The sequence below is a fragment of the Bos javanicus genome, chromosome 24, assembly GCF_032452875.1.
Source record: "Bos javanicus breed banteng chromosome 24, ARS-OSU_banteng_1.0, whole genome shotgun sequence".
In the NCBI taxonomy this organism is placed as follows: Eukaryota; Metazoa; Chordata; class Mammalia; order Artiodactyla; family Bovidae; genus Bos; species Bos javanicus.
The window spans coordinates 60,722,669-60,747,658 of record NC_083891.1 but is presented as its reverse complement, the minus strand read 5'-3'; the positions used below and the strand labels follow the sequence as shown (position 1 = coordinate 60,747,658).

Below are 24,990 nucleotides of genomic sequence, written 5' to 3'. Positions count from 1 at the left end.
GGCGACAGCAGGCAGGGAGCGGCCAGGGCACCGTCACTGGCGACGGAAAAGCTGAGGCCTCTCCCCAGCTTTTCCGGACAGACTCTCATCCCCTCGGGGAGGCAGAGGGGCGGCCCACACCCGGGCTAGTAGTGAACTTCTCACCGCCCTTGTCAAGCGGAGGCTCAAGGTCACGTTTACTTTGATTTAGAAGAAGCGATGCAGTAACGGGGCACGTTTGGCTCCTGAACGTGAGCAAACCCACACCTGCTCGGAGACACGGCCTGGTTGGCTTCTCAAGCAAGTGTTCTGACCTGTCGATTCTCCCATCACGCCGTCACATCTGCTCCCAGAGGCCTGCTGCTTATAAAATGAATTCTCTTATCTCCCAGGCTCGAGGTCCTTTTCTAGTTCACAGCAGGAAAAAAACGTCCAAAAAAACAACATGCGGAGACATGCCTGTGGCTTGGGCCGTTAATCACAGGACCCAGCGGGCCGGGTGGGAGCGCCCAGGCTCCTGGGTGAGGAGCCCCCTCTCCTGAGAGAGAGGGACGTTGTGCCTTCAGGTCAGGTGTGAGCCCCACCCGGAGCCCGTCCTCAGGCCTGGGCAGCCTGGGGCTCCACAGAGTGCCTCCTCCTCCCAAGGACCGGAGGGGTGGGAGCTGGAAATGCCGAAGCAGGACGAGGGAAGCGTCACCGCCCCCGGGGGGCTGGGTAGCTGAAAACAGTGGGTCCCGTCAAGCAGGACCTGGACGGGCTCGTTTATAAGCAAGAGCGCACTTTATTTAGAGCCCCGGGGGACGGTGGCCCCTCTCCGAAGGCAGTGCCATCACTCATTTCCACCGGAAAAGAAACCCTCCCCCGCTCGGTCCACGCAGAGGGCCGGGAGGTGCGGGCGGGGCCGGAGCGGCTGGCCGCCTGTGCCCACCCCGGGCGGCCTTGTGCGCGAGGCGGCTCGGCCCTGCTGCGCGGCCCGGGGCTGGGAGCTGCACCGCGCCCAGCGGGACCCAGTCGGCGGTAGAGGCAAAGCAAGTCCGGAGACGGAGAGGCACGGCCTGGAGAGACGATTGGCCAGGGCAGGGGAGGCCACGGAGTGAGCGGAAGGACAAGAGAGGCTGCGGGGAGCCCGCCCGCCCGCGGGAAGCCCGCTCTGGAGGCCCGGGTTCTGTTCACTTAGGTATCTGTACTCTGCAGGCGCTAAGAATACTGTTTATTAGGTGTTTGGGCTTCCCACACGGCGCTGCTGGTAAAGAACCCAGCTGCCAACGCAGGAGACCTAAGAGATGGAGCTCTGTCCTTGGGTGGGAAGATCCCCCGAAGGAGCGCATGGCAACCAGCTCCGGTGCTCTTGCCTGGAGAATCCCATGAAGAGAGGAGCCTGGCGGGCTACGGTCCATGGGGTCACAGAGTGGGAGCCGACTGAAGGGACAACAGGCACATTAGGGTTACAGGCTGTGCCTGGCACCCCGGGTGGTTTACATCACTTCTCAGACAGCCGGTATGTTCTGTTCCTATGCTTGTTTGGGGGCTGACAATTCCAGTGCAAAAGGGAAAGATCACAAGGGCTTTAGGTGACAGCACCATGACCCCAAGTCTGAACCAGGGGTCTGCCTACCCTCCCGCCCACCCAACCGCATGGCAGCAGGCCGGCTGTGCTTGTGCCTGGACACACACAGACACACAGGCGTGCAGCCTCGGAGAGGTCTCTTTTGGGAGGGACTGGACAGTGAAAGCCCACTGGGCCCCTGCCCTGGGGCTGTGCAGTGGAGAGATGAGAAGAGCTCTGGGAAGCAGCCAAATCAGCAGGACCAGCCTGGGGGCAGGGGGCGGGAGACCTCCTGAGCTCAGGGATTCCCAGAGATGCTGGGAAGGGCCCATGGAACCTAAGGTGCAGCTTGGGCTCCATGTTTTGCAGTATTTCTTTGATGGATTCTGGATTTTGTGTTGTGCTCAACTTGTTGTTTAGTTGCTAGGTCGTGTCTGACTCTGCGGCCCCAGGGACCGTGGGACTCCAGGCTCCCCTGCCCTTCAGTTAGTGCAAACTCACGTCTAGGAGCTTGCTCAACCAGATAAAAACAAAAGTTACCAGAATATTTCTCAGCTCTTATCAGCTGTTTTAAAAGAATCTGTGTGGCACCATATTGCATTTCTGTGTCTTGTTTCTTGTGTTCAACCCTTTTCTGCGATTCACCCATATTATTGTGTGAAGTGTATATTCAGTCTCACCGTCACAGTGTCCCACGGAAGGACTCTGCCAGTCCTTTATTGTTAACGGACATTTGGGTTGTTTGCACTTTGGGACTGTTTTGAGGAATGGTGTTTGGAGCCTCTTTGCCTGTGTGTCCTGGTGCTGGTCTGCAAAGGTGTCTCTAGGTGGACAGCTGATGCTGAACTCTGGGTCCTGGGGAATCATCTCTTCAGCTTTGTCCTGACACCAAACTGCTCTCCTCGGTGGGGGTCCCTGACTCCCATCCCCAGCACAACGTAAAAAGTACCCGCCCCTCTGTGTCGTCGACAACTGAGACTGTTAGAACTGTTCAAACTCTGCCCATCTGTCGGGTATGTAACGATCTCCCACTTTAGTTTTGTGTTTTCTTGATGAAAAGTGACATTGGGTCACTTTTGACATATTGATCAACTCTTTGGATTTTCTCCTTTTAAAGTAATGTTTTGTTTACTATTTTTTTCTTATTGCCAGAAATCCTTCATATATTTTGAATACTAGTTTTTCACTAGCTACATGTATTTCAAATTTTTTCCCGTCTGGTTTTCATTTGAACTCTCTTTATGATGTCTTTTGATGAAGAGACGTTCTTTCAGTGTAGTTGAATTTGCCTTTTTTTTTTTTTAATGATCAATGCCTTTTATATCTTCCTTATGGAATCCTTTTCCTTGGGCGGATCAGTTCCAGGACCTCTGAGAGAACCAAAATCCTTCGATTTTGTAGTGCCTGAGCTTTTCTGGGATTCCAAAACACCAACAGACCTGCCTCTTGGTTCCCCCACTACCAACAAAGGTCTCAACTTTTTCTGATCTGCTACCAGTCACCCACTATCTGCAGCCAGTCATATGCTTTTCAGCTTCTGAATGTTGGTGCTTTCATCTGCTTTGCCTGTTATCTTTGTGTGTGTGTGTGTGTGTGTGTGTGTGTGTGTAAGCACACGAGCACACATACTTTTATTGTCACCATGGTGGGTTTCAGGGGGAGAGGCAATAAATACAAGTTCAAATCTCTGTGTTTAAATAGAAGTCACAGCAACATGGCTTATGACAGCAAGATAAATTGGAAACCTAAACATCCACCCACAGAAATAAAACAATTAGGTCCACGCAGTGGATACCACACAGCTACACAGCACTGCGTTGCATAGAGGCAGGCGAGTGTGGTGGCGAAGAACACAGAGTCTGACACTCGGCCGCTGTGTAACTCCAGGAGCGTTACTTTACCTCCCCCTCCAGCTTCCCCATCTGTAAAATGGGATTACATTTTAATCTATGTAGAACCGTTGGCAGGATTAAAAAAGTTAATATTTGTAAAGAAAGATGAGGAATTGCACATAAGAGTGACTACTCTTATTAATAAAACAATGAAGTGCGTTTATAGATGAAGACAGGGCTCTCCAAGGTGTATTACCAGCTTTAAAGGTGAAAAACAGTATGTAGGAAAAACATATAAAAACAGTATGATCACACTTTCAAAAGGACAAATGTACATAATAGGTACGCAGAACATTTCTGAAAGGATACTCAAGAAATTGTGAGAGTGGTTATCTTGGGGTAAAAGGTAGAAGGGATTTTGAATTTAATGTCTTTTGGTATTCTCTGATTTTTTATGTGTGCTTAATACTGTTATAATTAAAAATAAGCAAATTAAAATGTGGATAATTGTTGAAACTAGGAGTTTGTTATATTAGCTCTATATTTGGGTACCTTAAAAAAAACTTTTTAAATAAATTAAAGCAGGTAAACCATCTTTGTTAGATACTCTCCAAAATTCAGAGTTGAATAACTGGAGGCACGTGTGCTGTGCTCAGTCGTTAAGTCGTGTCCGACTCTTGGTGACCCCCTGGACTGCAGCCCACCAGGCTCCTCTGTCCGTGGGATTTTCCAGGCGAGAATACTGCAGTGGGGTGCCACTTTCTTCTCCAGGGGATCCTCCCGACCCAGGGATCAAGCCTGAGTCTCCTGCTTTGGCAGCAGGTTCTTTACCACAAAGACACCTGGAAGACCCAGTTGCCTCACTTGCCCAACTGCCTCCGCTTTTCTCAAATGTTGCTGTAAGAAACGGTCACACGCAATTTACTTCTGCGGTTGCCATAAAAAATTCTCCACTGCACCATTCATGTAAAGCCATCTGAAAAGTTTGTTTTCACTTATAAATGCACGTAAATTAAGCATTTCCCTCAATTTCTCAAGCTATTAGGAAGCTCAGACGTGGATCCATAACCCAGACATGGTGACTCGGTTCACCAGCATAGCTGGCCTGCTTGCATTCTCTTTATTCCTTAATCTTTATTTCCTATTTCATTACATTTTGTGTACATCTATTATTGTCTCTTTGAATCCTTTTTTTTTTTTTTACTTAGTTGATTCTCTTAAAAGTTTAATAGATTATACCTGCAGAGGCACCTACTTCCTGGGGTGACTGAAGTCAGGATATCTTTCTTCTGCAGGATCACCAAGAACGGTTTCATGAAGACGTGGCATTTGAACGGAGCTTTTGGGGAAATATTGGGTTTGACAAACATGGGGAAGAATGTTACTGGCAGAAGGAGGTATAAATAAAAGAGCTATGGAAAGAGTGCACAGGCCATTTTGGGAGGATAATAGGATTTCACTGGGCCAAGCCATGGGTGTAAGGAGATGAAGGGTGGCCATGCTGGAGACATGGGTACGCTCAGGTCAGAAGGAATCCACACACCAGGCTGACGAATTCGGTGCTATGGTGTAAGAGAAGAATTTTTTTCCCAGAATAGGGAAAACTATTGCATATTTTTAGGCAGAGGACAGAAACTATCAAGACAGAGTTTAAAGACAAAGCTCAAATAGTACAGCTGCTCTAGCAAGGCCCAAGGTGATGCAGCAGGAAATGAGGACCAAAGCGTTAACCTCGGAACTTAGCATCACCGACTGAAAGGACAGGAGTTTGAGCAAGCTCTGGGAGTGGGTGATGGACAGGGAAGCCTGGCGTGCTGCAGTCCCTGGTCGCAAAGAGTCGGACATGACTGAGCAACTGAAGGAACCTCAGAAAGACCATGGTAGAAGAGCCACAGATAGTCTCAGAGACCAGGTTCTCCCCACGCTCTGCCGTTCTGGGTGCTTAAATCAAGCTTTTCTTTAGGGGAACCTTGGTAAACATTAAACAAGCAATACCACACATTTCTGGAGCAGGAAATGGCAACCCACTCCAACATGGTTGCCTGGAAAATCCCATGGACAAAGAAGCCTGGTGGACTACAGTCCATGGGGTTGTAAAGACTTGGACGTGACTGAACATCACACATGTAACCACAGCACTAAAATGGATTCCTGCCCAAGAGGTGATGAGGGGCAATTTTGGTTTTGGTTTTCACAAAAGACTTCCAGCCAGCATCTTTAGAGGGAACATGTATGTGTGCTCAATCGCTCAGTCGTGTCTGACTCTTTGCGACCCCATGGATTGTAGCTCACCAGGCTCCTCTGTCCATGGGATTATCCAGGCAAGCATACTGGAGTGGGTTGCCATTCCCTTTTCCAGGGGATCTTCCCGACCCAGGGATCAAATCTGTGTCTCTTGTATTGCAGGGGGATTCTTTACTGTCTGAGTCACAGGGATATAACTTAAAAACTTGCCACTTTGAGATAATAGCGACTCACTGGTGGAGGCTGCAACCGTCAGATGAACCTTTGGGGGAAGGAAGAGATGACACTCCTAGGAAAGAACTTCATGAAGATAAAAACTTTCTAAACACAAAGACCCTGATTTGAAAAGGTACATGTGCCGCAACGTCACAGTAGCCTTATTTACAACTGCCAAAATAGGGGAGCAATTTAAGTGTCGGTTAACAGATGAATGGGTAAAGAAGATGAGATATATATATGTAAAATAGGATACTACTTAGCCATAAAAAAGAATGGAATCTTGCCATTAGCAACAACATGGATGAAAATAAACTAAGTCAGAAAAATGCAGATACTGTTAATATCACTAAGCAGCCTCACAGTTACAGAGATCAAAGTGGATAGAGGACGGAGGCGGGGGCAATACAGGCGGGAGGGGAGTAAGAGCTACAGACTGGTAGGGATAAAATAAGCCACAAGAGTACAGTGTACAACACGGGGGACACAGCCAATATTTTACAAAAACTATAACTGGAGTCTCATCTCTAAAAATTATGAGTCACCATACTGTATACCTATAACATACGATATCGGAGAAGGCAATGGCACCCCACTCCAGAACTCTTGCCTGGAGAATCCCATGGACGGAGGAGCCTGTTGGGCTGCCGTCTATGGGGTCCCACAGAGTCGGACACGACTGGCGAGACTTAGCAGCAGCAGCAGCAGCAGCAACATACAATATTGTTCTTCAATAAAAACGTAGTAAAAAGATCACAGAGTACTTAAGAGTTGCGAAAAGTAAAATGCAGATTACTTTTTCTTCGAGGCATTTACCTCCTATGGAATATTTATTGCTGACTAGAATGAAAAGATAATAAAACATTCCCATAAAACAAAAATAAAAATAGAACTTTCTAATGGAGTGATCGTTAGACCAGTTGAATCCACTGCTCGGTCTAGGACGCAGGCATCGGAAAACGTGAGACAGTCCGATAAACGGGCCTCGTGACACGATGAAACAAGTAGGGCGTGACGCCCAGGAAGCTTTCTGCCTAAAATAATTACACCTCAATCCAACTGTGCGTCTTGATATAAACATTATTTTACAGAAGAAACAGTAGGAAGAACTAGTTAAATGACAGCCTGTGGAAGGAATCAGATAAAACCAGCGTGTGCAACATTCTACAGGATAAGTGACCCATTTTCAAACAAATCAATGGCATTATTTTTTTTAAGTCTATAATAGAATAAAAAGGACTAGAGACATAATACTAAAATTGAAACAGTGACAGAATTTATTTCCTTGGGTTCCAAAATCACTGGGGACAGAGACTACAGCAGTGAAATTAAAAGACGACTGATCCTTGGAAGAAAAGCTATGACAAACCTAGACGGCATATTAAAAAGCAGAGACATCACTCTGTTGACAAAGGTCTGGATAGTAAAAGCCATGGTTTTTCTGGTAGTCATGTGTGGATGTGAGAGTCGAACCATAAAGAAGGCTCAGCGCCAAAAAATTGATGCTTTTGAACTGTGGTGTTAAAGAAGACTCTTAAGAGTCCCTTGGACTGCAAGGAGATCCAACCAGTCCATCCTAAAGGAAATCAGTCCTGAATGTTCACTGCAAGGACTGATACTGACGCGGAAGCTCCAATACTTTGGCCACCTGATGCCATGAACTGACTCATCAGAAAAGACCCTGATGCTGGGAAAGATTGAAGGCAGGAGGAGAAGGGGATGACAGAGGATGAGATGGTTGGATGACATCACCGACTCAATGGACATGAGTCTGAGCAAATTCTGGGAGATGGTGAAGGACAGGAAAGCCTGGTGTGCTGCAGTCCATGGGGTCACAAAGAATCCAGTCCATTCTGAAGGAGATCAGCCCTGGGATTTCTTTGGAAGGAATGATGCTAAAGCTGAAACTCCAGTACTTTGGCCACCTCATGAGAAAAGTTGACTCATTGGAAAAGACTCTGATGCTGGGAGGGATTGGGGGCAGGAAGAGAAGGGGACAACAGAGGATGAGATGGCTGGATGGCATCACTGACTCGATGGACATGAGTCTGAGTGAACTCCTGGAGTTGGTGATGGACAGGGAGGCCTGGCGTGCTGCGATTCATGGGGTCACAAAGAGTCGGACACGACTGAGTGACTGAACTGAACTGAGCAATTGAAAAACAATAACAACTCAAATGCAATATATGGAAAGAGCTGAGAGCTTCTGGACAACGACCTCCCCTGAGCTGAGGCCAGCGCAGGATCTGGGGGCTGCGGGCCCAGCCGTCTAGCTGGGCACAGGGACCTCTGTGTGATGGGTAGGAAGCTATACCGAGGGGGTGGCCTGGGAGCTGGGACCAGGGGCATCTCAGTCACGCCCCCAGGTCCTGAGTTCATCGACGAGGGTGCCGGCTGCTCCCCACCTCACACACCCCATGTCTGGCGCCTGGTGCACCCCGAATTCTCAGCACTCAGCACTGAATCCTCAGTACTCAGTACTCAGGGCCTCTCTCTGTTCTTTATTTTTAGCCACCTGCATGACTTGTGGGACCTTACTTCTCTGACCTACGGGAATCCAGAATCTAAGGACATCTCGGAGTCTTAACCACTGGGCCGCCAGGGCATTCTCTCTCTCCACTCGTTTGAAACCACAGATTACATTGTGCTCTGAATAATAAGTAAAATTAGTTTGCAGTAACTATAGCACTTTCCTTCTCATCTTTAACATGATATAAAAATTTATGCAAATTATCTTTAATAATCAAATATTTATATAACACCTGCTGAGACAACAACCAACAAATAGAATTAAGACTTTCTGAGGTGAACTATTTCAAATCCTGAGGGGTGCAGAACTCTGAGGCTGCATTTGGCGAGTGATTTATTTGGGAGGCACTGGCGGGGCTGGAGGGTGATGAGGACTGTTCGTGGCTGATGACAAGTCTATGGAGTGGAGGTGAGTTCACATGCGTGCGTTACACACCAAGGATATGTAAAGATGGACTTTCCTGGTGGCACGGTGGATAAGGATCCACCTGCTGATGCAGGAGACACGGGTTCGATCCCTGGTCTAGGAAGATTCCACGTGCAGTGAAGCAACTCAACCCGTGTGCCCTAACTGCTGAGCCCGTATTCCAGAGCCCGTGCTCCCAACAAGAAAAGCCACTGCAGTGAGAGAGAGACCCACGCACAGCAACCCAGCATAGCGCCCGCTCGCTGCAACCAGAGAAAGTCTCTGTGTGGCAACATAGCCTCGGTGTAGCTAAAAAATACATAAATCAATAGTTTTTTAAAAAGAAGTCTTTAAAAAGGAGGTGGGGATAAGGTAAGACCAGGACAGAACTGGTTGATTATGCAGAGGGATCTGTGTAGTCCTGTGCGGGCTTCTAAGTTCTCAGGAGCAATGCCGTCCCGGGCAGTTAAGGCAGGAGGCAGGAACCTCCCACTCCTCAAATAAGATCACATTTACAGGTTTCAGGGGTTAGAACTTCAATATTTTTTTTGGGGGGGAGACAACACCCCAATGACCCACCTATATGGGAAACATCTTTCTTCCAGAGTGATCCCTGAGTCAAAGACTCAGGTCTCCATCTAAAATAGGTTCTCTTGTCCCTGATATACTAGGGGGAAAGTGACCCCCAAACTCCAAAGCTTCAGTGGTTGTCCACTGTGCTGACTTCCAGCTGGGGGCCAGAAGTCATCTTTGGGGGCAGATGATTCTTTTGCTTTGGGAAAAATACAGCGATTGCCCGTTTGTGCGAAGTAAAACAAACATCCCTACTAAGAAAGGGTGCATGCGTGCTAAGTCACTTCAGTCGTGTCCGACTCAGAAGCCAGGCGCTTCTGTCCATGGGACTCTCCAGACAAGAATACTGGAGTGGGTTGCCACTTCCTTCTCCAGGGGATCTTCCTGACCCAGGGATCGAATCCACGTCTCTTGTCTCCTGCACTGGCAGGCGGCTTCTTTACCACGAGTACCACCTGGGAAGCCCCCTGAAAAGAGTGGCTCAAGATAAAAGGACTTCTATGACAGTGTAAAAATCTGTCTTCGCCAACCTGCAGATTGTTTCTGGGGGAAGTGGAGGAGCCTGGATTCTAGGTAGAGTAAAGATGGTTCCAAGTGCCTTCCTTTGCTTGGGGTGGGGGTGGGAGAAGTGGATGTGAGGGTGTGGGTGGGAGTTACAGGCCGTGCAGCATGGAGCCAGGCTGAGGGCGAAGGGAGAAGTCACCCTGAGGGTACAGGGTGCCGGAGCCGGCAGTGTGGACTTGCAGTAGACGATGGCAAACTGGTCGTGCAGAATTCTGGAAGCAGATAATCCATATGCATCCTATGGAGAGCTAACTTTAAAAATCAACCATTTCCTACAAGAGCACTGACAGCAGCCCAAGGTTACCATTGTTCCAATTTTGGTTTTGGTTTTCCCCAGAGCATAGGAATCTTCACATTCTTTTCAAGACAACATTAAGGAAGATGAAAGTTTCCTTTTAATGAAAATATAACCTCATTTGAATGTTTAAAAATATCCCTTGAGCACAGGATCAATTGCTAGCCTACTTACTGCTTCAGTATTGAAGATGTTAGCGGTAAAGTTTTAATTACATAATAAGAGGGGAAAAGCCATAATTTAAGAGTGCAATTACCCAGAAGAATTTATCTCATTATCAACTTCTTTGAATAGATCTAAAGCCCACAGAAGCCTTGCTTTTAGGAAATAAAACAAACTCTGCTCATCATCAGCAACTATTTTAAACTGCGTTTGGAGTCAGCTTGTGGACAACATCAAGTGCTGGTGGGAGGACGGGGGCAACTGGCTCAAGTACTTTGCTGTGTTGCGAACACACACTCGGCAGACAGTCCAGCAACACCGCCCCTAGGCATTTACCAAGAGAAGTGAGAACTGTGTCCCCACAAAAACCTGTATGTAAAGATTTACGGCAGCTTTATTCATAATTACCCCAAACTAGAGAAGACTCTACACATGGACATCACCAGATGGTCAACACCGAAATCAGATTGATTATATTCCTTGCAGCCAAAGATGGAGAAGCTCTATTCAGTCAGCAAAAACAAGACCAGGCGCTGACTGTGGCTCAGACCATGAATTCCTTATTGCCAAATTCAGACTTAAATTGAAGAAAGTAGGGAAAACCACTAGACCATTCAGGTATGACCTAAATCAAATCCCTTATGATTATACAGTGGAAGTGAGAAATAGATTTAAGGGCCTAGATCTGATAGATAGAGTGCCTGATGAACTATGGAATGAGGTTCGTGACATTGTACAGGAGACAGGGATCAAGACCATCCCCATGGAAAAGAAACGCAAAAAAGCAAAATGGCTGTCTGGGGAGGCCTTACAAATAGCTGTGAAAAGAAGAGAAGCGAAAAGCAAAGGAGAAAAGGAAAGATATAAACATCTGAATGCAGAGTTCCAAAGAATAGCAAGAAGAGATAAGAAAGCCTTCTTCAGTGATCAATGCAAAGAAATAGAGGAAAAGCAACAGAATGGGAAAGACTAGAGATCTCTTCAAGAAAATCAGAGATACCAAAGGAACATTTCATGCAAAGATGGGCTCGATAAAGGACAGAAATGGTATGGACCTAACAGAAGCAGAAGATATTAAGAAGAGATGGCAAGAATACACAGAAGAACTGTACAAAAAAGATCTTCAGGACCCAGATAATCACGATGGTGTGATCACTGACCTAGAGCCAGACATCCTGGAATGTGAAGTCAAGTGGGCCTTAGAAAGCATCACTACGAACAAAGCTAGTGGAGGTGATGGAATTCCAGTTGAGCTATTCCAAATCCTGAAAGATGATGCTGTGAAAGTGCTGCACTCAATATGCCAGCAAATTTGGAAAACTCAGCAGTGGCCACAGGACTGGAAAAGGTCAGTTTTCATTCCAATCCCAAAGAAAGGCAATGCCAAAGAATGCTCAAAGTACCGCACAATTGCACTCATCTCACACACTAGTAAAGTAATGCTCAAAATTCTCCAAGCCAGGCTTCAGCAATACGTGAACCATGAACTTCCAGATGTTCAAGCTGGTTTTAGGAAAGGCCGAGGAACCAGAGATCAAATTGCCAACATCCGCTGGATCATCGAAAAAGCAAGAGAGTTCCAGAAAAACATCTATTTCTGCTTTATTGACTATGCCAAAGCCTTTGACTGTGGATCACAATAAACTGTGGAAAATTCTGAAAGAGATGGGAATACCAGATCACCTGATCTGCCTCTTGAGAAATCTGTATGCAGGTCAGGAAGCAACAGTTAGAACTGGACATGGAACAATAGATTGGTTCCAAATAGGAAAAGGAGTACGTCAAGGCTGTATATTGTCACCCTGTTTATTTAACTTATATGCAGAGTACATCATGAGAAATGCTGGACTGGAAGAAACACAAGCTGGAATCAAGATTGCCAGGAGAAATATCAATCACCTCAGATATGCAGATGACACCACCCTTATGGCAGAAAGTGAAGAGGAACTAAAAAGCCTCTTGATGAAAGTGAAAGTGGAGAGTGAAAAAGTTGGCTTAAAGCTCAACATTCAGAAAAAGAAGATCATGGCATCCGGTCCCATCACTTCATGGGAAATAGATAGGGAAACAGTGGAAACAGTGTCAGACTTTATTTTGGGGGGCTCCAAAATCACTGCAGATGGTGATTGCAGCCATGAAATTAAAAGACGCTTACTCCTTGGAAGGAAAGTTATGACCAACCTAGATAGCATATTCAAAAGCAGAGACATTACTTTGCCAACAAAGGTCCATCTAATCAAGGCTATGGTTTTCCCAGTGGTCATGTATGGATGTGAGAGCTGGACTGTGAAGAGGGCTGAGCGCCTAAGAATTGATGCTTTTGAACTGTGGTGTTGGAGAAGTGTCTTGAGAGTCCCTTGGACTGCAAGGAGATCCAACCAGTCCATTCTGAAGGAGATCAGCCCTGGGATTTCTTTGGAAGGAATGATGCTAAAGCTGAAACTCCAGTACTTTGGCCACCTCATGTGAAGAGTTGACTCATTGGAAAAGACTCTGATGCTGGGAGGGATTGGGGGCAGGAGGAGAAGGGGACGACAGAGGATGAGATGGCTGGATGGCATCACGGATTCAATGGACGTGAGCCTCAGTGAACTCTGGGAGTTGGTGATGGACAGGGAGGCCTGGCGTGCTGCGATTCATGGGGTCGCGAAGAGTCGGACACGACTGAGCGACTGATCTGATCTGATCTGATCTGGAGATACCCCAAATGTCATTCAACTAGTAAATGGATGAACACACTGTATTCAGGCAAAAGAATATTACTCAGCAATAAAAAGGAACAAACCATTGATACAAGCAGAAAGGAGCACCTTGCTAAGTGAAGGAGGCCAGACTCCAGTAGCTGCACACCGCATGCTTCCATTCACTGTGGGAAAGGCAAAGCTCGACAGGGGACCCAGCGCAGATCTTGGGTGCCAGGGCCTGTTGAAAGGGGGTGGTGTGATTCACTATGAAGGAGCAAGAGGGAATTCTGCAAATATGGAAACGCCCAGTCTTCTTTATGGTGGTAGCTACACAACTACATGTGTTGCATGCTAAATCGCTTCAGTCATGTCTGACCCTTTGCAACCCCGTGGACCATAGCCTGCCAGGGTCCTCTGTCCATGGGATTTCCCAGGTAATCCCTGGAGTGGGTTGCCACGGCCTCTTCCAGGGGATCTTCCCCACCAATGGGATCGAACACACATCTCAACGTGTGGGCAGGCAGGTTCTTTAGAGCCTTACTAGTGCCACCTGGGAGGAGGCGATGGCAACCCACTCAGTGTTCTCGCCCGGAGAACCGCAGGGACGGGGTGCCTGGCGGGCTGCCGTCCATGGGGTCGCTAGGAGTCAGACACGACTAAGCGACAGCAGCAGCAGCAGCAGCAGCAGCAGCGCCAGCTGGGAAGCCATAACTGTATGCACTCGTTGGAGTGCACGGAACTGCAGTCTTAGCAAAGGTGAGTTTTATGGCTTGTACTAAATTATCCTGACTCAATAAAACTGACTTAAAAATCAATCATTTTGTGATTTCCTAAGTATAATGCTGATGTTGAACAAGCTTTCATTAACACTTGATGCAAACCAGGGTGGGGAAGGTGGGCAGGTCCTGTCTTTCAAATCACTAGTCCAGATGTTCTGTTGTAGCTGCTTTGCTCTGTCTGAGCAGAAGACACTTTTTTAGGGGGATAGGGCCCACGACTGCCTGCACTGCTCCTGGAGAACAGTGGCCACTACTGGCCCCTCCTGGAAGACGTGCTCTATGCACGGACATCTCCTCACCATCCACACCATCCGTGGATGCCCAGGTATGAAGTGTCAGGTAACTGCTGAGATTGTATTTGCTCAGCTTCAAAGATCTCTCAACCACGCTGTGGAGGCTGTTTCATTATTTATCATAAATGCTCTAATGAATACAGTCATGGACAGGAATCTAGAGCCCTGCAGCCTTCACCCAGCAGATGCAAGTGCAGACAAGTGTCCAGGGGCAGCCGTGAGTGGAGGTGCTCATCCTTCTGTCGTTGTATGTGAATCTACTCTTGTTCTAATGATAACCAGATGATAATTAAGATGATGATAACCAGCATCATCTTAACTCAGAGAATGGAATCTCTTTGGGGACATAGGGCCAACAGATTGTGTGCTTAGGATATAAAGTGTCTAATGCAAAGTTTTAGGGCTCACTACTGAATCTGGGAGATTCTAAGTTTGATTTTAAGAGGGTTTGGGGCTTTAAAAAAATATTTCCATCATTGATTTATTCCACCCACATCAGTTCAACTTGTAGCCCAAAACAGAATACTTCATGATACTTTTAGTGGCAGCGAAACATAGCAGATACATCATGACCGCCATCCGCAAAGTCATTGCAACAGTGGGTGGGTGTGCAAACCTTAGGACTGAGGTGTGAAACCCACATACTAGCTTTGTGAGCTTGTGAAGTTCATTAATCCCACTGACCCTATTCTCTCTTCTGTAAAGATAACAAATGTCACTTGATGTATTTGCTGTGATGATTAAATGGGATAACATATATGTGAAGAACTTTGCAGGCTGCTTCAACAATCGGTTCCCAGGTGGCTCAGATGGTAAAGAATCTGCCTGCAATACAGGAGGTCCAGGTTCAATCCCTGGGTGGGGAAGATATCTCCACTGGAGTGGGGCAACCCACTGCAGTATTCTTGCCTGGAGAATCCCATGGACAGAGGAGCCTGGCGGGCCACAGTCCATGGGGTCGCAAAGAACTGGACACGACTGAGCAACTAACACTCACTTTAAACAAACAGTAGCTGTTTGCCCAAGTGTTATTTACAGCTCACGGGAGGTGAGGCTCTCTCTTCCCCTTGAGTCCAACCCACACTCTTGTCTTCCTGTAACAGGACTGGCAGTGGTCACTGCTGTCGCCCCTCCCTTTATTTACACAGAAACTTGTGTGCGGCTGCGGGGAGGGGAGGCTTCAGGAACAATGCTGCACCTACCTGGCTCACACTTAGCCACTGTCCCCAGAGCCGAGGTGAAAGCAGCCGGCCTCGGGAGCGTCCACCTGTCAGCGGCAGCTCTTCAGCACCAGCCCGTCGGGGAACTCTCGGCGCCTTTCTCCTACCGGACCTCTCACAGATGACCCCGATCCTTTGCAAAGCTCCTGAGGGTGCTGTGCCTCCACGCAGCCCAGCCTGCTCTGTCCCCCAACACTGGCTCTGCAGACCAAGGGCAACCATGGAGCAATTTTGGCAGGGCACGAAGGATCCTGTTATAGTGAATCTCCAGCCAACAGACACCAACTGGCCTTACCTTCGTGTGACCGAACAACCTTTCCCGTGATAACAAAATCTACCTCAAGGCTACCGGCTCCCCTTGTTTCCAGACACTGGTGATCGTAGAAATTTGGAGTTTGTTTTCATGGTTTCCCTCTCCCAACACCTCTTTATTGCAATATTATTTTTGTTGTTGTTTTGCTGTTTAGTCGCTAAGTCGTGTATGACTCTTTTGCAAAGCCACATTAGGGAGCCTGCGAGGCTCCTCTGTCCATGGGATTTTTCAGGCAAGAATACTGGAGTGGGTTGCCATTTCCTTCTCCAGGGGATCTTCCTGACTCAGGGATCGAACCCGCGTCTTGGGTGTCTCCTGCGTTGCAGGTGGATTCCCTACCACTGAGCCACCTGAGAAGCCCAATACTATTATTAATACATAAAATAATGAAAACAGAAAATATTGATAGAAAACATTCCACGTTTCTAACCAAATACATTTATGCCAATAAGTAAAACACAAAACACAGTTTTCACGGGTGAACGTGCTCTCTAGAAGCCAGACTGCGGCATTCCACAACGTCTCAGAGGCCAGAGCAGCCCACAGAGCAAGCAACAGCTCGAGGCCCTGCCACTGGGAGCCCCACTGTGAAAAGAGGTCCTATTGTAGACACATTTACTCTGAATAAATGCTACTGGTTTACATATCCTGAAACTTAATTTTATTATAAAATTAAAAATTTTGATGTCTTTATTTTTTTCACTAATAGTAAATAAAGAATGCTCTAAAAGCTTTAAATATGTGTTTTTCCATGGTTTCTTTGTCACTGAAATAAAAGGCCTAAAAACCTATATATTCTCATATCCAGAATATATAATTTGCAAAACACAATGAGAAAATAAACCGATTAAAAAATAGGCAAAAAATATGAACACACACTTTACCAAATAAGAGATTAAGATGGCCAAATAAACATACAACATGATGCTCAGTCATGGGCTGCAAATGTCAATGAAATTAAAGCCACAATGACATCTTTTAGAATGGCTAAAGTTAAAAGAAACGGACAACTGACACTGCTGACCGCTGGCGAGGACGTGGAGCAACTGGGATGCAGAATGGTGCAGGCGCTTCAGAGAATAGCCTCGCGGTCTCTTACCGTGTTAAATAGACACATTTACCGAGTGATCCCAGTGCTTCCCTGAGAGCTCAGCTGGTAAAGAATCCGCCTGCAGTGCAGGAGACCCCAGTTCAATCCCTGGTCAGGAAGACGCCCTGCAGAAGGGACAGGCTGCCCACTCCAGCATTTAGGGCTTCCCTTGTGGCTCAGCTGGTAAAGAATCCGCCTGCAGTGCAGGAGACCCCAGTTCAATCCCTGGTCAGGAAGACGCCCTGCAGAAGGGGTAGGCTACCCACTCCAGCATTTAGGGCTTCCCTTGTGGCTCAGCTGGTAAAGAATCCGCCTGCAATGCAGGAGACTTCGGTTCGATCCCTGGGTTGGGAAGGTCCCCTGGAGAATGGAAAGGCTCCCCGCTCCAGTATTCTGGCCTGGAGAATTCCATGGACTGTATAGTCCATGGGGTCGCAAAGAGCTGGACACGACTGAGTGGCTTTCACTTTCACTATGATCCCACAACTCCACACCTGGGTATTCATTCACCCAGGAGAAGTGAAAGCATGCGTCCACTCATATTATTATAGCAACTGTATCTGTAATTGCCTCAAGTTGGAAAAAACACAAGTACAGGTGAATAAGTGGTGGTACATCCACAGAATGGAATACTACTCAGCAAGAGAAAATGAACCAATCACCGACGTACCCAACAACTTAGCCGGCTCTCAAGGGTGTTGCTGGAAGAAGATAAACTCAAATGGCTCCCTACTGGATGATTCCATTTGGATGACTTTCTGTAATAACAGCACAGAGACAGGGAACAGATGGTGATTACCAGGAATCTGAAGGGAAGGAAGGAGGAAACTGATCACAAAGAGAAATGGGGACTGTGGGGGCACTAAGTATAGCCTACATCCTGACTGCAGCAGCGGTTACCAACCTCTTGTTTTTGTCAAAACTCATAAAACTATATCCCTAAAAAGAGTGAATTGTAGTGGCTATAAATTACAAACTCAATAAACCTGAGGTAAACAAAAACTTGCTTTTTTCCCATGATACAGTAAGTATTTTTGAAAAGTTCTTCTAAGAGCTTTAAATATGCATCTTTTTTTTCATGGTTTCTTTGCCATTGAAATAGAGAGGCCATAAAAACCAATAAAAATGAACTTGCTTTTCCATTTCACTAGGATGATTTACTGCCTCTGCCTAGATTAAGGTAACTCATAGGAGTCTCATCATAAGAATGCAGTTTTTCTTGTGATTCTACAGTCTGTGTAGCCTTGTTTCCAGGGCTACACCTTCTCGTGAGAAATCAAGCACCTTGGTCACACTGAAAGCTTTCGCTGGGCTCCAGTTCCTGCCCATAGGGGTTTGGGCCTATACCACAACCTCTTCTGTGCTGGCAGCCAATTTATTGTCCTCCCCATGGAGGGAGAGAAAACCAGGACTCTAGGAGAAAGACAAACGTGCCATTCCAACCCACACATTCCAGTGTCCTTCACTTTGCCCAAGTGTCGGAGCTATGAAGGGCCCACCAGAGCCCATTCTAGCTGTGCGGCCCCGTGAGGCCGTGGGGGTGTCTGGGGACGAGCAGGCCCATTCTAGCTGTGCCCCCAGTGAGGCCGTGAAGGTGTCTGGGGACGAGAGGGCAAACCTTCTCCTTGTTCCATCAGATATGGGAGGAGGGTAACTTCATCAGCCCCTCAGGGTAGAATGAATTTACCAGATCAGACCTGGAATTTGGCATTTTAACTTTTATGCTATTAGACATCTTAATCTTCAATGAAGATTTTTTTGGAAAGTGTTTGTACATGCTAGTTTTATTAATACTAAGGGAATGGGGAGAAGAGATACTGGCTAAGCATGAGTGTCAACCTCACCTTGGGGTCAAGATAACTGGAGTGGTGAGGTGGACAGACAGACAGACATAAAGTCAGACTCCCAAGAGAGACCATGGTGCAGTGAGTCACAGAGGGTCGCATCAGAATCACTTAGGGGTCCCTCCATACTTGAAAATTTATTAACTTCAAACCTCGGGCCACATGGGGCTGTTCTACCAAGGGAGGCAGTTCCTCAGCAGGGGCCACCAGGAAGTGCTGGTCCAGGGTTCCCAGCCTCTGTGCCCCCCTGTACCTTTGCTGACACCTTCCTGTGATACCACCTGACATGCTTGTGCCCCCTGCTGGCTCCACCACGGCCCAGTTTCAGGTCCCCACCTATTTTCGGCAAGGCTGTAGTAGGTGCAAGGTAGTCCGTTCACCAGCATAGCCCTGGGGAGTCAGAAATGGCACAGATAACCCCTCCCCAGCACTGCAGCAGAGCCATGTTTACAGTCCTCCCCAGCAATCTAGAACCCTGGACTCCCTGGGACTCTCTAATTATCCTCATCCTCTTTTCCAGGGATGCTCATGGCCCAAGCATCAAAAGCACACTGAATAAAAATGATCCAGACTCACCAACCAAACATTTGGGCCTTTGGATGATTTATCCTTTCTCGCAGAAGGATGTTACGCAGCTCATACCCAGAGCCCCCAAAAGCAGATGGCCAAAGGGAGTCACATGCCATCAGAGACTGTCAAAGAGAAAAAACTTCAAAATTATACCTCTTCCACCAGGGCCAGCACTTCGGCTCAGGTTACCCTTTCGCCCAGTACCTCACCATCAAGAGTCTGTTCATTAAATCAGCCTAAACGGTGAACACAACATCGTTTATCTGTTTATGAACAGGTTCTTCTACCCAAAGGATCTCACCAATTTCCTTGATTCTATAAATTACCACTTTCCCATGATCTGTGCCAATGGAAGGCAACAGAACTGTAGACCCAGCACCGTCATCATGGGTATCTGGCTTTGGAAGGAATTTCAATGCTGAAATATGAACGCAAGTCTCTCATTTGCAGGACTTCACTGCAGTCTGCAGCAAGGGAGCCTGCTCAGCGGAGAAGGGAGCCCTGACCAGGGCTGGGAAATGCCCCTCCCCTGCTCCCGAAGCACCCTCCCCACACCATCTGATAGAGAGATGGCAATGTGCCTGTGCTAGAGAGATGGCAAGAGGGCCCCACGCCCCCTTCACTGTCTCCCAATCCCCCAGGGTTCCCTGCAGTTCTGCGTGCCCTCCCCTTCAATCTGACCGGTCCTGTGTCTTGCTCTTCTCAAAGAATGAGGCAGTAGTGCCAGCCTGCCAGTTCAAGCTTAGGTCTCAAAAGCATGAGACGGTTTTGCTTGCTCTCTGGGAACCCAGCCACCACCAGGACAAGCAGGCCAGGGCAGCCTGCTGGGAGAATGAGGGGACTGCAGGGAGAGGGTTCAGTCCAGCATCCAGCTGGCCAACCCCCAGCACACCAGCCAGCAATCTGCACGTGGGTCAGCAAGTCCAGCCAGGCTCACCCAGGCCTAATGAACCAACCAAGCTGAGCCAACCCACAGAGGCGGGAGCTAAGTCAATGGTGGTTGTTTTAAACCACTGAATTTTGGGGTACCTTGTTACACATGTAGAGCCCTCTCTCCTCCTGCCCTATGAAGGTTCCAATATCTCACACTCAAACTGCTCTTTTCCTTACAAGGAGAGCGAAGAAATTAATTCTTTCTATTTCTGAGAGTTGAACTAGGGTGGGGGTAGAAAACACCAGGCTCCATTTCCCTTCAACCCCTCCACCGCACAGCAACCCGCACTTTAAGGAGTTTTACTGGCGGGATCTACGGTGGCTATATTATTAAAACAAGGCACCTTACGTCCCAGCTCTTGTCAAGGTTTCCACCAATGACACAGTATAACCAACATTTGATACCACAGCACGCCACAGAGATCAGAAAGAAGTCAGGTCATTATTTCACAAAAAGATTTGTTTAAACAAGCCATGAAAAAAAGTGTGTTGTCAAATACAAGTTTAATAATCTCTTTATCACATTCCCCAGTTTTCCATTACTGTCTCCATTTCATCCTGTTTACATCTGTCACACACAACTCTATAATACAGACACAGAGCTATATTTGCTGTCCATTTCCTATCATTTAACTGTCTTTGGATCAGTACAGAATTAGCAAGGATCAGCATGGCAAAGAATATAGCTTCTTCTGAAAGTAGATTCTTATGCGTTTATTTAGCACCTTTTATTTAAGGAGCTCAAGATACTTTAACATTCACTGTAGCATTCTTTTGTTACTTCCAAGTAGGGAAAGTGTCAAAAATTACCATTAGTGCCTTTTTGTAGGAAAAATTTAAAAAAAGAAAGCAGAGAAAGGTAAAGTATCAGTGAGATGTGACAGTCACAGTAGAAACTTGGGGCTTTAGCTCTGCCTTCTCCTCAGTGAACTGTAATATAACCAAAGGTATAATAGTTACTTCCATTTTTATAACATCTCTCTTTGGATGGATGTTATCTCAAAGGGCAGTGCAGACAGTAAATTCTCACCAACGGATCATTCTGGCAATAAGCTTATTTCCTGCCATTTTTCATGTCTGCTAAGGAGCCACAGAAATTATAGAGCCACCTCTGCTTCTCCATTAAAAATCATAATCGACAGCTACTATTGTAGCATTTCCAACAGACCTGCAACCAACAGGGAGAAACCCTTGTGTGAGGTCACTGAAGTCTGGACAGTGACTACTATTAGCACTTTCAAAACCTACCAGATCCACAAAATCAATTTTAATGTGCTCAGGCATTGTAACTCTAGTATCTGAGGAAAACAAAGGCTAACTGGCCCAATGGATGAAACACGCCGGGTAACCCCTTTCAACCTGGTCACACTGCATGTTTCCTCACAACAGCACTGATGCTAAGAGAAAGCATCTCTGTGATACATCTTCTTAAGTTCACAATATAAGGACTTGGTTTTTAATTCAGATGCACGGAAAATAACAGGAATGTTTTCCACTTCTACAAGGCTAAACTAAAGACACATATTTAGGAAGAAAATGGGGCCTACTGCCTAACACATTTATGCTCTTCTTGTTTAGAAAGAAACAATGCATATTAACGTCTTTATTCTTCCTTTCTTGAACTTTTGCAGCACCTTCTTTTTTTCACTGAGTGTGCAGGCCACCATCCCATATCCTACTCATTTTCCATGTTTTCCCCATTCTCGAGAATGAGAATGCCAAGTGCAGAAACTTGGAGATTTTTAGAGACTTAGTTACCCAAGTTCTGCTGTCTCTGCTGGGATGGGTATGCACATTCATCTTGGCATATGGATGGGGATGGGGATTAACCATTTTGAGATGGATTAAAGGAGAAAGACACAAATTGCAGCTTTGGGCTGCACAGAAGTTGACACACACCTAAAAATATTTAGGGGGATTCTCCCTTCCTTTAAAAAAACTGAGAACTCAGAAAAGTTTTCAAAAGCTCAAAGTCTCTCCTCTTGTTTCCCAAGCTTCCCGCCAGGTTTCACATTTCTAGCCTTTTCCCAAAAGTGCTTAATACAGACTCCTCGCCCCCACCCCCTCCATCACTGCACACAGGCACCTGCTTGTGAGAAGGGGTGAAAGAAATATAAAAAAGACCGTCACCCGCAGGAGAATTTTCAAGAAAATCGTTAAATAGTAAAAAGAAAGAAACGGGGTGGGGGGAGGAGACAGTATCAAGAAAAACGTTATGAAAGACAGTGAAATACAAATATCAAATATGGAGAAAGGGCTGGGGGGGAGGATACAGACCCAAATGGAACGGGACAGCCGTAGAAACAGATGCCATTTAGAGACAAACCACTGATGAGCTGATAATGGGAGGTTAAAGGAGAAGAAAAACTAGTAAAGGAGGTAAAAAGGGGAGCGACTGAAGACAGCAACGTGTACCTGTGCAATGCGTTGACACTTGACTGTGGACGGCAGAGTAGTAATAACAAACGTACATTCCCCCCTCCCCCCCGCCAAAGTCCTCGATCCCATTTAAGCAAGGTGGACGAAGGACGCCGGGTCATTTCACGCAGCTGTACCGAACGCAGGGGCGTGAAGGCGCAGACCCCGGGCAACGGCCGCGCCCACCAGGGACCACGCCCCTCCAAGACCACGCCCCGTCGCGCCCCGCCCCGCCCCGCCGCCGGGCGGCGACGCGGCTTCCGACGTGCGGGGCCCGCGTGTGGAGGCCCAGCGGCCCCGAGGGGCGCAGAGAACCGCCAGTGGTGCTCCCGGCTCAGCGCCGCGTCTCGGCCGCCCCCTGCTCCTGCACCGGCCGCGAGGCCTTGTCGGGCTCCGGGGCGCCGCACTCCTGCAGTCCTGGGCCCACGTCGAGGCTGGCGCACGCATCCGGGAAGCGCGGCCCGAGGCCAGCGAACGAGTCGCAGCGCGGCGAGCTCTCCTCCTGCACCGGGCGTCCCGCCGGCTCCCCCGCGCCGCCGCCCGGCCCCGCCGGGCCCTCCTGCGAGTTCTGACTGACGTAGACCACGATGATGTCGCCCTTGAAGTTCATCACCTGCCCGCTGGAAATAAACGTGGAGTTACTGTTTCCAGTCACACTGCCTGCAGGGGAGAGGAAGAGGGAAGCGCAGAGTGAGTCAGGGATCTGGGCGGGAGGCTGGTGGACCCACCCGGCTCCGGACACGCGCTCCGTCACCTCCCCCGGCCTGACCCAGAGAGGAGGAGGGGCGCGAGGAGGAGACAGCGCGGGCGTCGTCGCCGGCCGCGTGGGCGGCACGCGGGCAGCATCGCGGGCCCACGGATGGGTTCAGGTGTTGCGGCCGGCGCGCGCGTGTGACGGATGCGCCGCAGACACGGCCCAGGGCGCAGCGGTGGTCCGTGTGTCGGGAAAGCAGCAGAGGCTGGAGGGGAGGCCGCCGCTGACCCGACCCGGGGCCCACCTCAGCCCAGCCTCCTCGCTCAGCGCGCTCCCATCTTTTTACCCTCCCTGGAGAGGTCCCGGATGGCCCTGGGGCCACGTGGGCCCAGGATCTAGCAGAAATTAACTTCCTTAACATTTTTTTTTAACTCCTAGAAAAAGATTAAGGGAAAAAAAAAAAACTCAAAAACAATCTTACAAAACACTGTTCCCTTCTGAACCCTGAGGTGGGGGGTTGTTTTGTCCCCAGGGTGTTCTATCATGACCTTTTGTGGGTGACTGGATTTAGCCAGTCTTTAATTAGTGAGCCTTTTGAAAACCAAATAGAAAGTTCAGTGAATACTCGGACACCTACTGCCTCCTACTTTAAAGACTAATTGCTCTAGAAATGACCCCGGGTGAAAATCAGTGCCAGAAACCAAGCAGAAGCAGCAAAGCCCCAACCGTCCGCAACACAAGCAGAATCTCAGTCTGACCAGGGAAGGCGAACAGCACAACAAACAGCGCCTCACTGTTAACGCCATCTTTTCTGCTCCTTCTCTGTTATGACAAAGCTTAATAAAAATGTACACAAGTAATACTGTTTTTATCATTACTCTCCATGAAGAGATTTCCTCCCATATGGAGGGCATATTTTGGATGGTCTGACTTAAGAACCAACAGCATCCAGGGAATCCCAGGAGCCTTTCCATCCACCCAAAGGGCGCCTGCAGAGACGCTGAGACGGGCCCTGTGGCCCATTCCAGGGATTTCAGTGAAAACGGATTTCAAATATGAGCCACAAATTGGAAGTCATAATTGAGGATTTATAACTCACGCCGTTTTTCCCATAGGTAGCTGTGTTGGGTGTGACCCTAGATGGGTGGTGGCAGGGGAATTTATTAATTCCCCAAGCAACTTAGGCAAGGCTAGCTAGTATTCCATTCAGCAACACGTTCTCCATTCCCTCTAAAACATTTAAACATGATCCAGCAATCCCACTCCTGGGCATATATCCAGAGAAAACTATAGTTTGAAAGGATAATGCAGCCCGGTGTTCATTGCAGTGCTGTTTACAATAACCAAAACACGGGAGCAACCTAAATGTCCATCAACAGGAATGAATAAAGAAAAGTGGTACATACATACAATGGCACATTACTCAGCCCTTCAGAAAGATGAAATAGTGTTATTTGCAGCTACATGGATGGACCTACAGATGATCATAGTAAGCAAGTCAGACAGACAAATATCATACGATACCACTTATATGAGGAATCAAAAAAATGATACAGATGAACTTATTTACAAAATAGAAGCAGACTCACAGAAAACAGCTTATAGTTAACAAAGGGGAAAAGTGAAAGAGGGCATAAGTTGGGAACTTGGAATTGATATATACATACTGCTGTATTTAAGACAGATAACCTACAAACACCTTCTGTCTTTGTAGGAACTCAATATTCTGCAATAACCTAAAAGGAAAAAGAATTTGAAAAAGAATAGGTATACATATAACTGAATCACTTTGCTATCTACCTGAAA

The 24,990-nt window shown here is 47.5% G+C and overlaps 1 protein-coding gene and 1 long non-coding RNA gene across 4 annotated transcripts in view; one reads left to right on the top strand and one right to left on the bottom strand.

Annotated features, from left to right (window-relative positions):
* Nucleotides 1-20,557: 20,557 nt before the first annotated feature.
* The window catches only part of TNFRSF11A (TNF receptor superfamily member 11a), a 62,979-nt gene continuing 58,546 nt past the window's right edge, over nt 20,558-24,990 (bottom strand). For all 3 annotated transcript variants that reach the window (XM_061400369.1, XM_061400370.1, XM_061400371.1), the window contains exon 10: nt 20,558-23,150. In XM_061400369.1, the coding sequence (XP_061256353.1) occupies nt 22,825-23,150 (326 nt within the window). In that variant the 3' untranslated portion in view covers nt 20,558-22,824. The remainder of the gene's footprint in view (nt 23,151-24,990) is intronic.
* Nucleotides 23,092-24,044, top strand: LOC133237823 (uncharacterized). The gene is made up of 2 exons (XR_009733372.1): nt 23,092-23,180; nt 23,853-24,044. It is a non-coding gene; the product is annotated as an uncharacterized LOC133237823 (long non-coding RNA).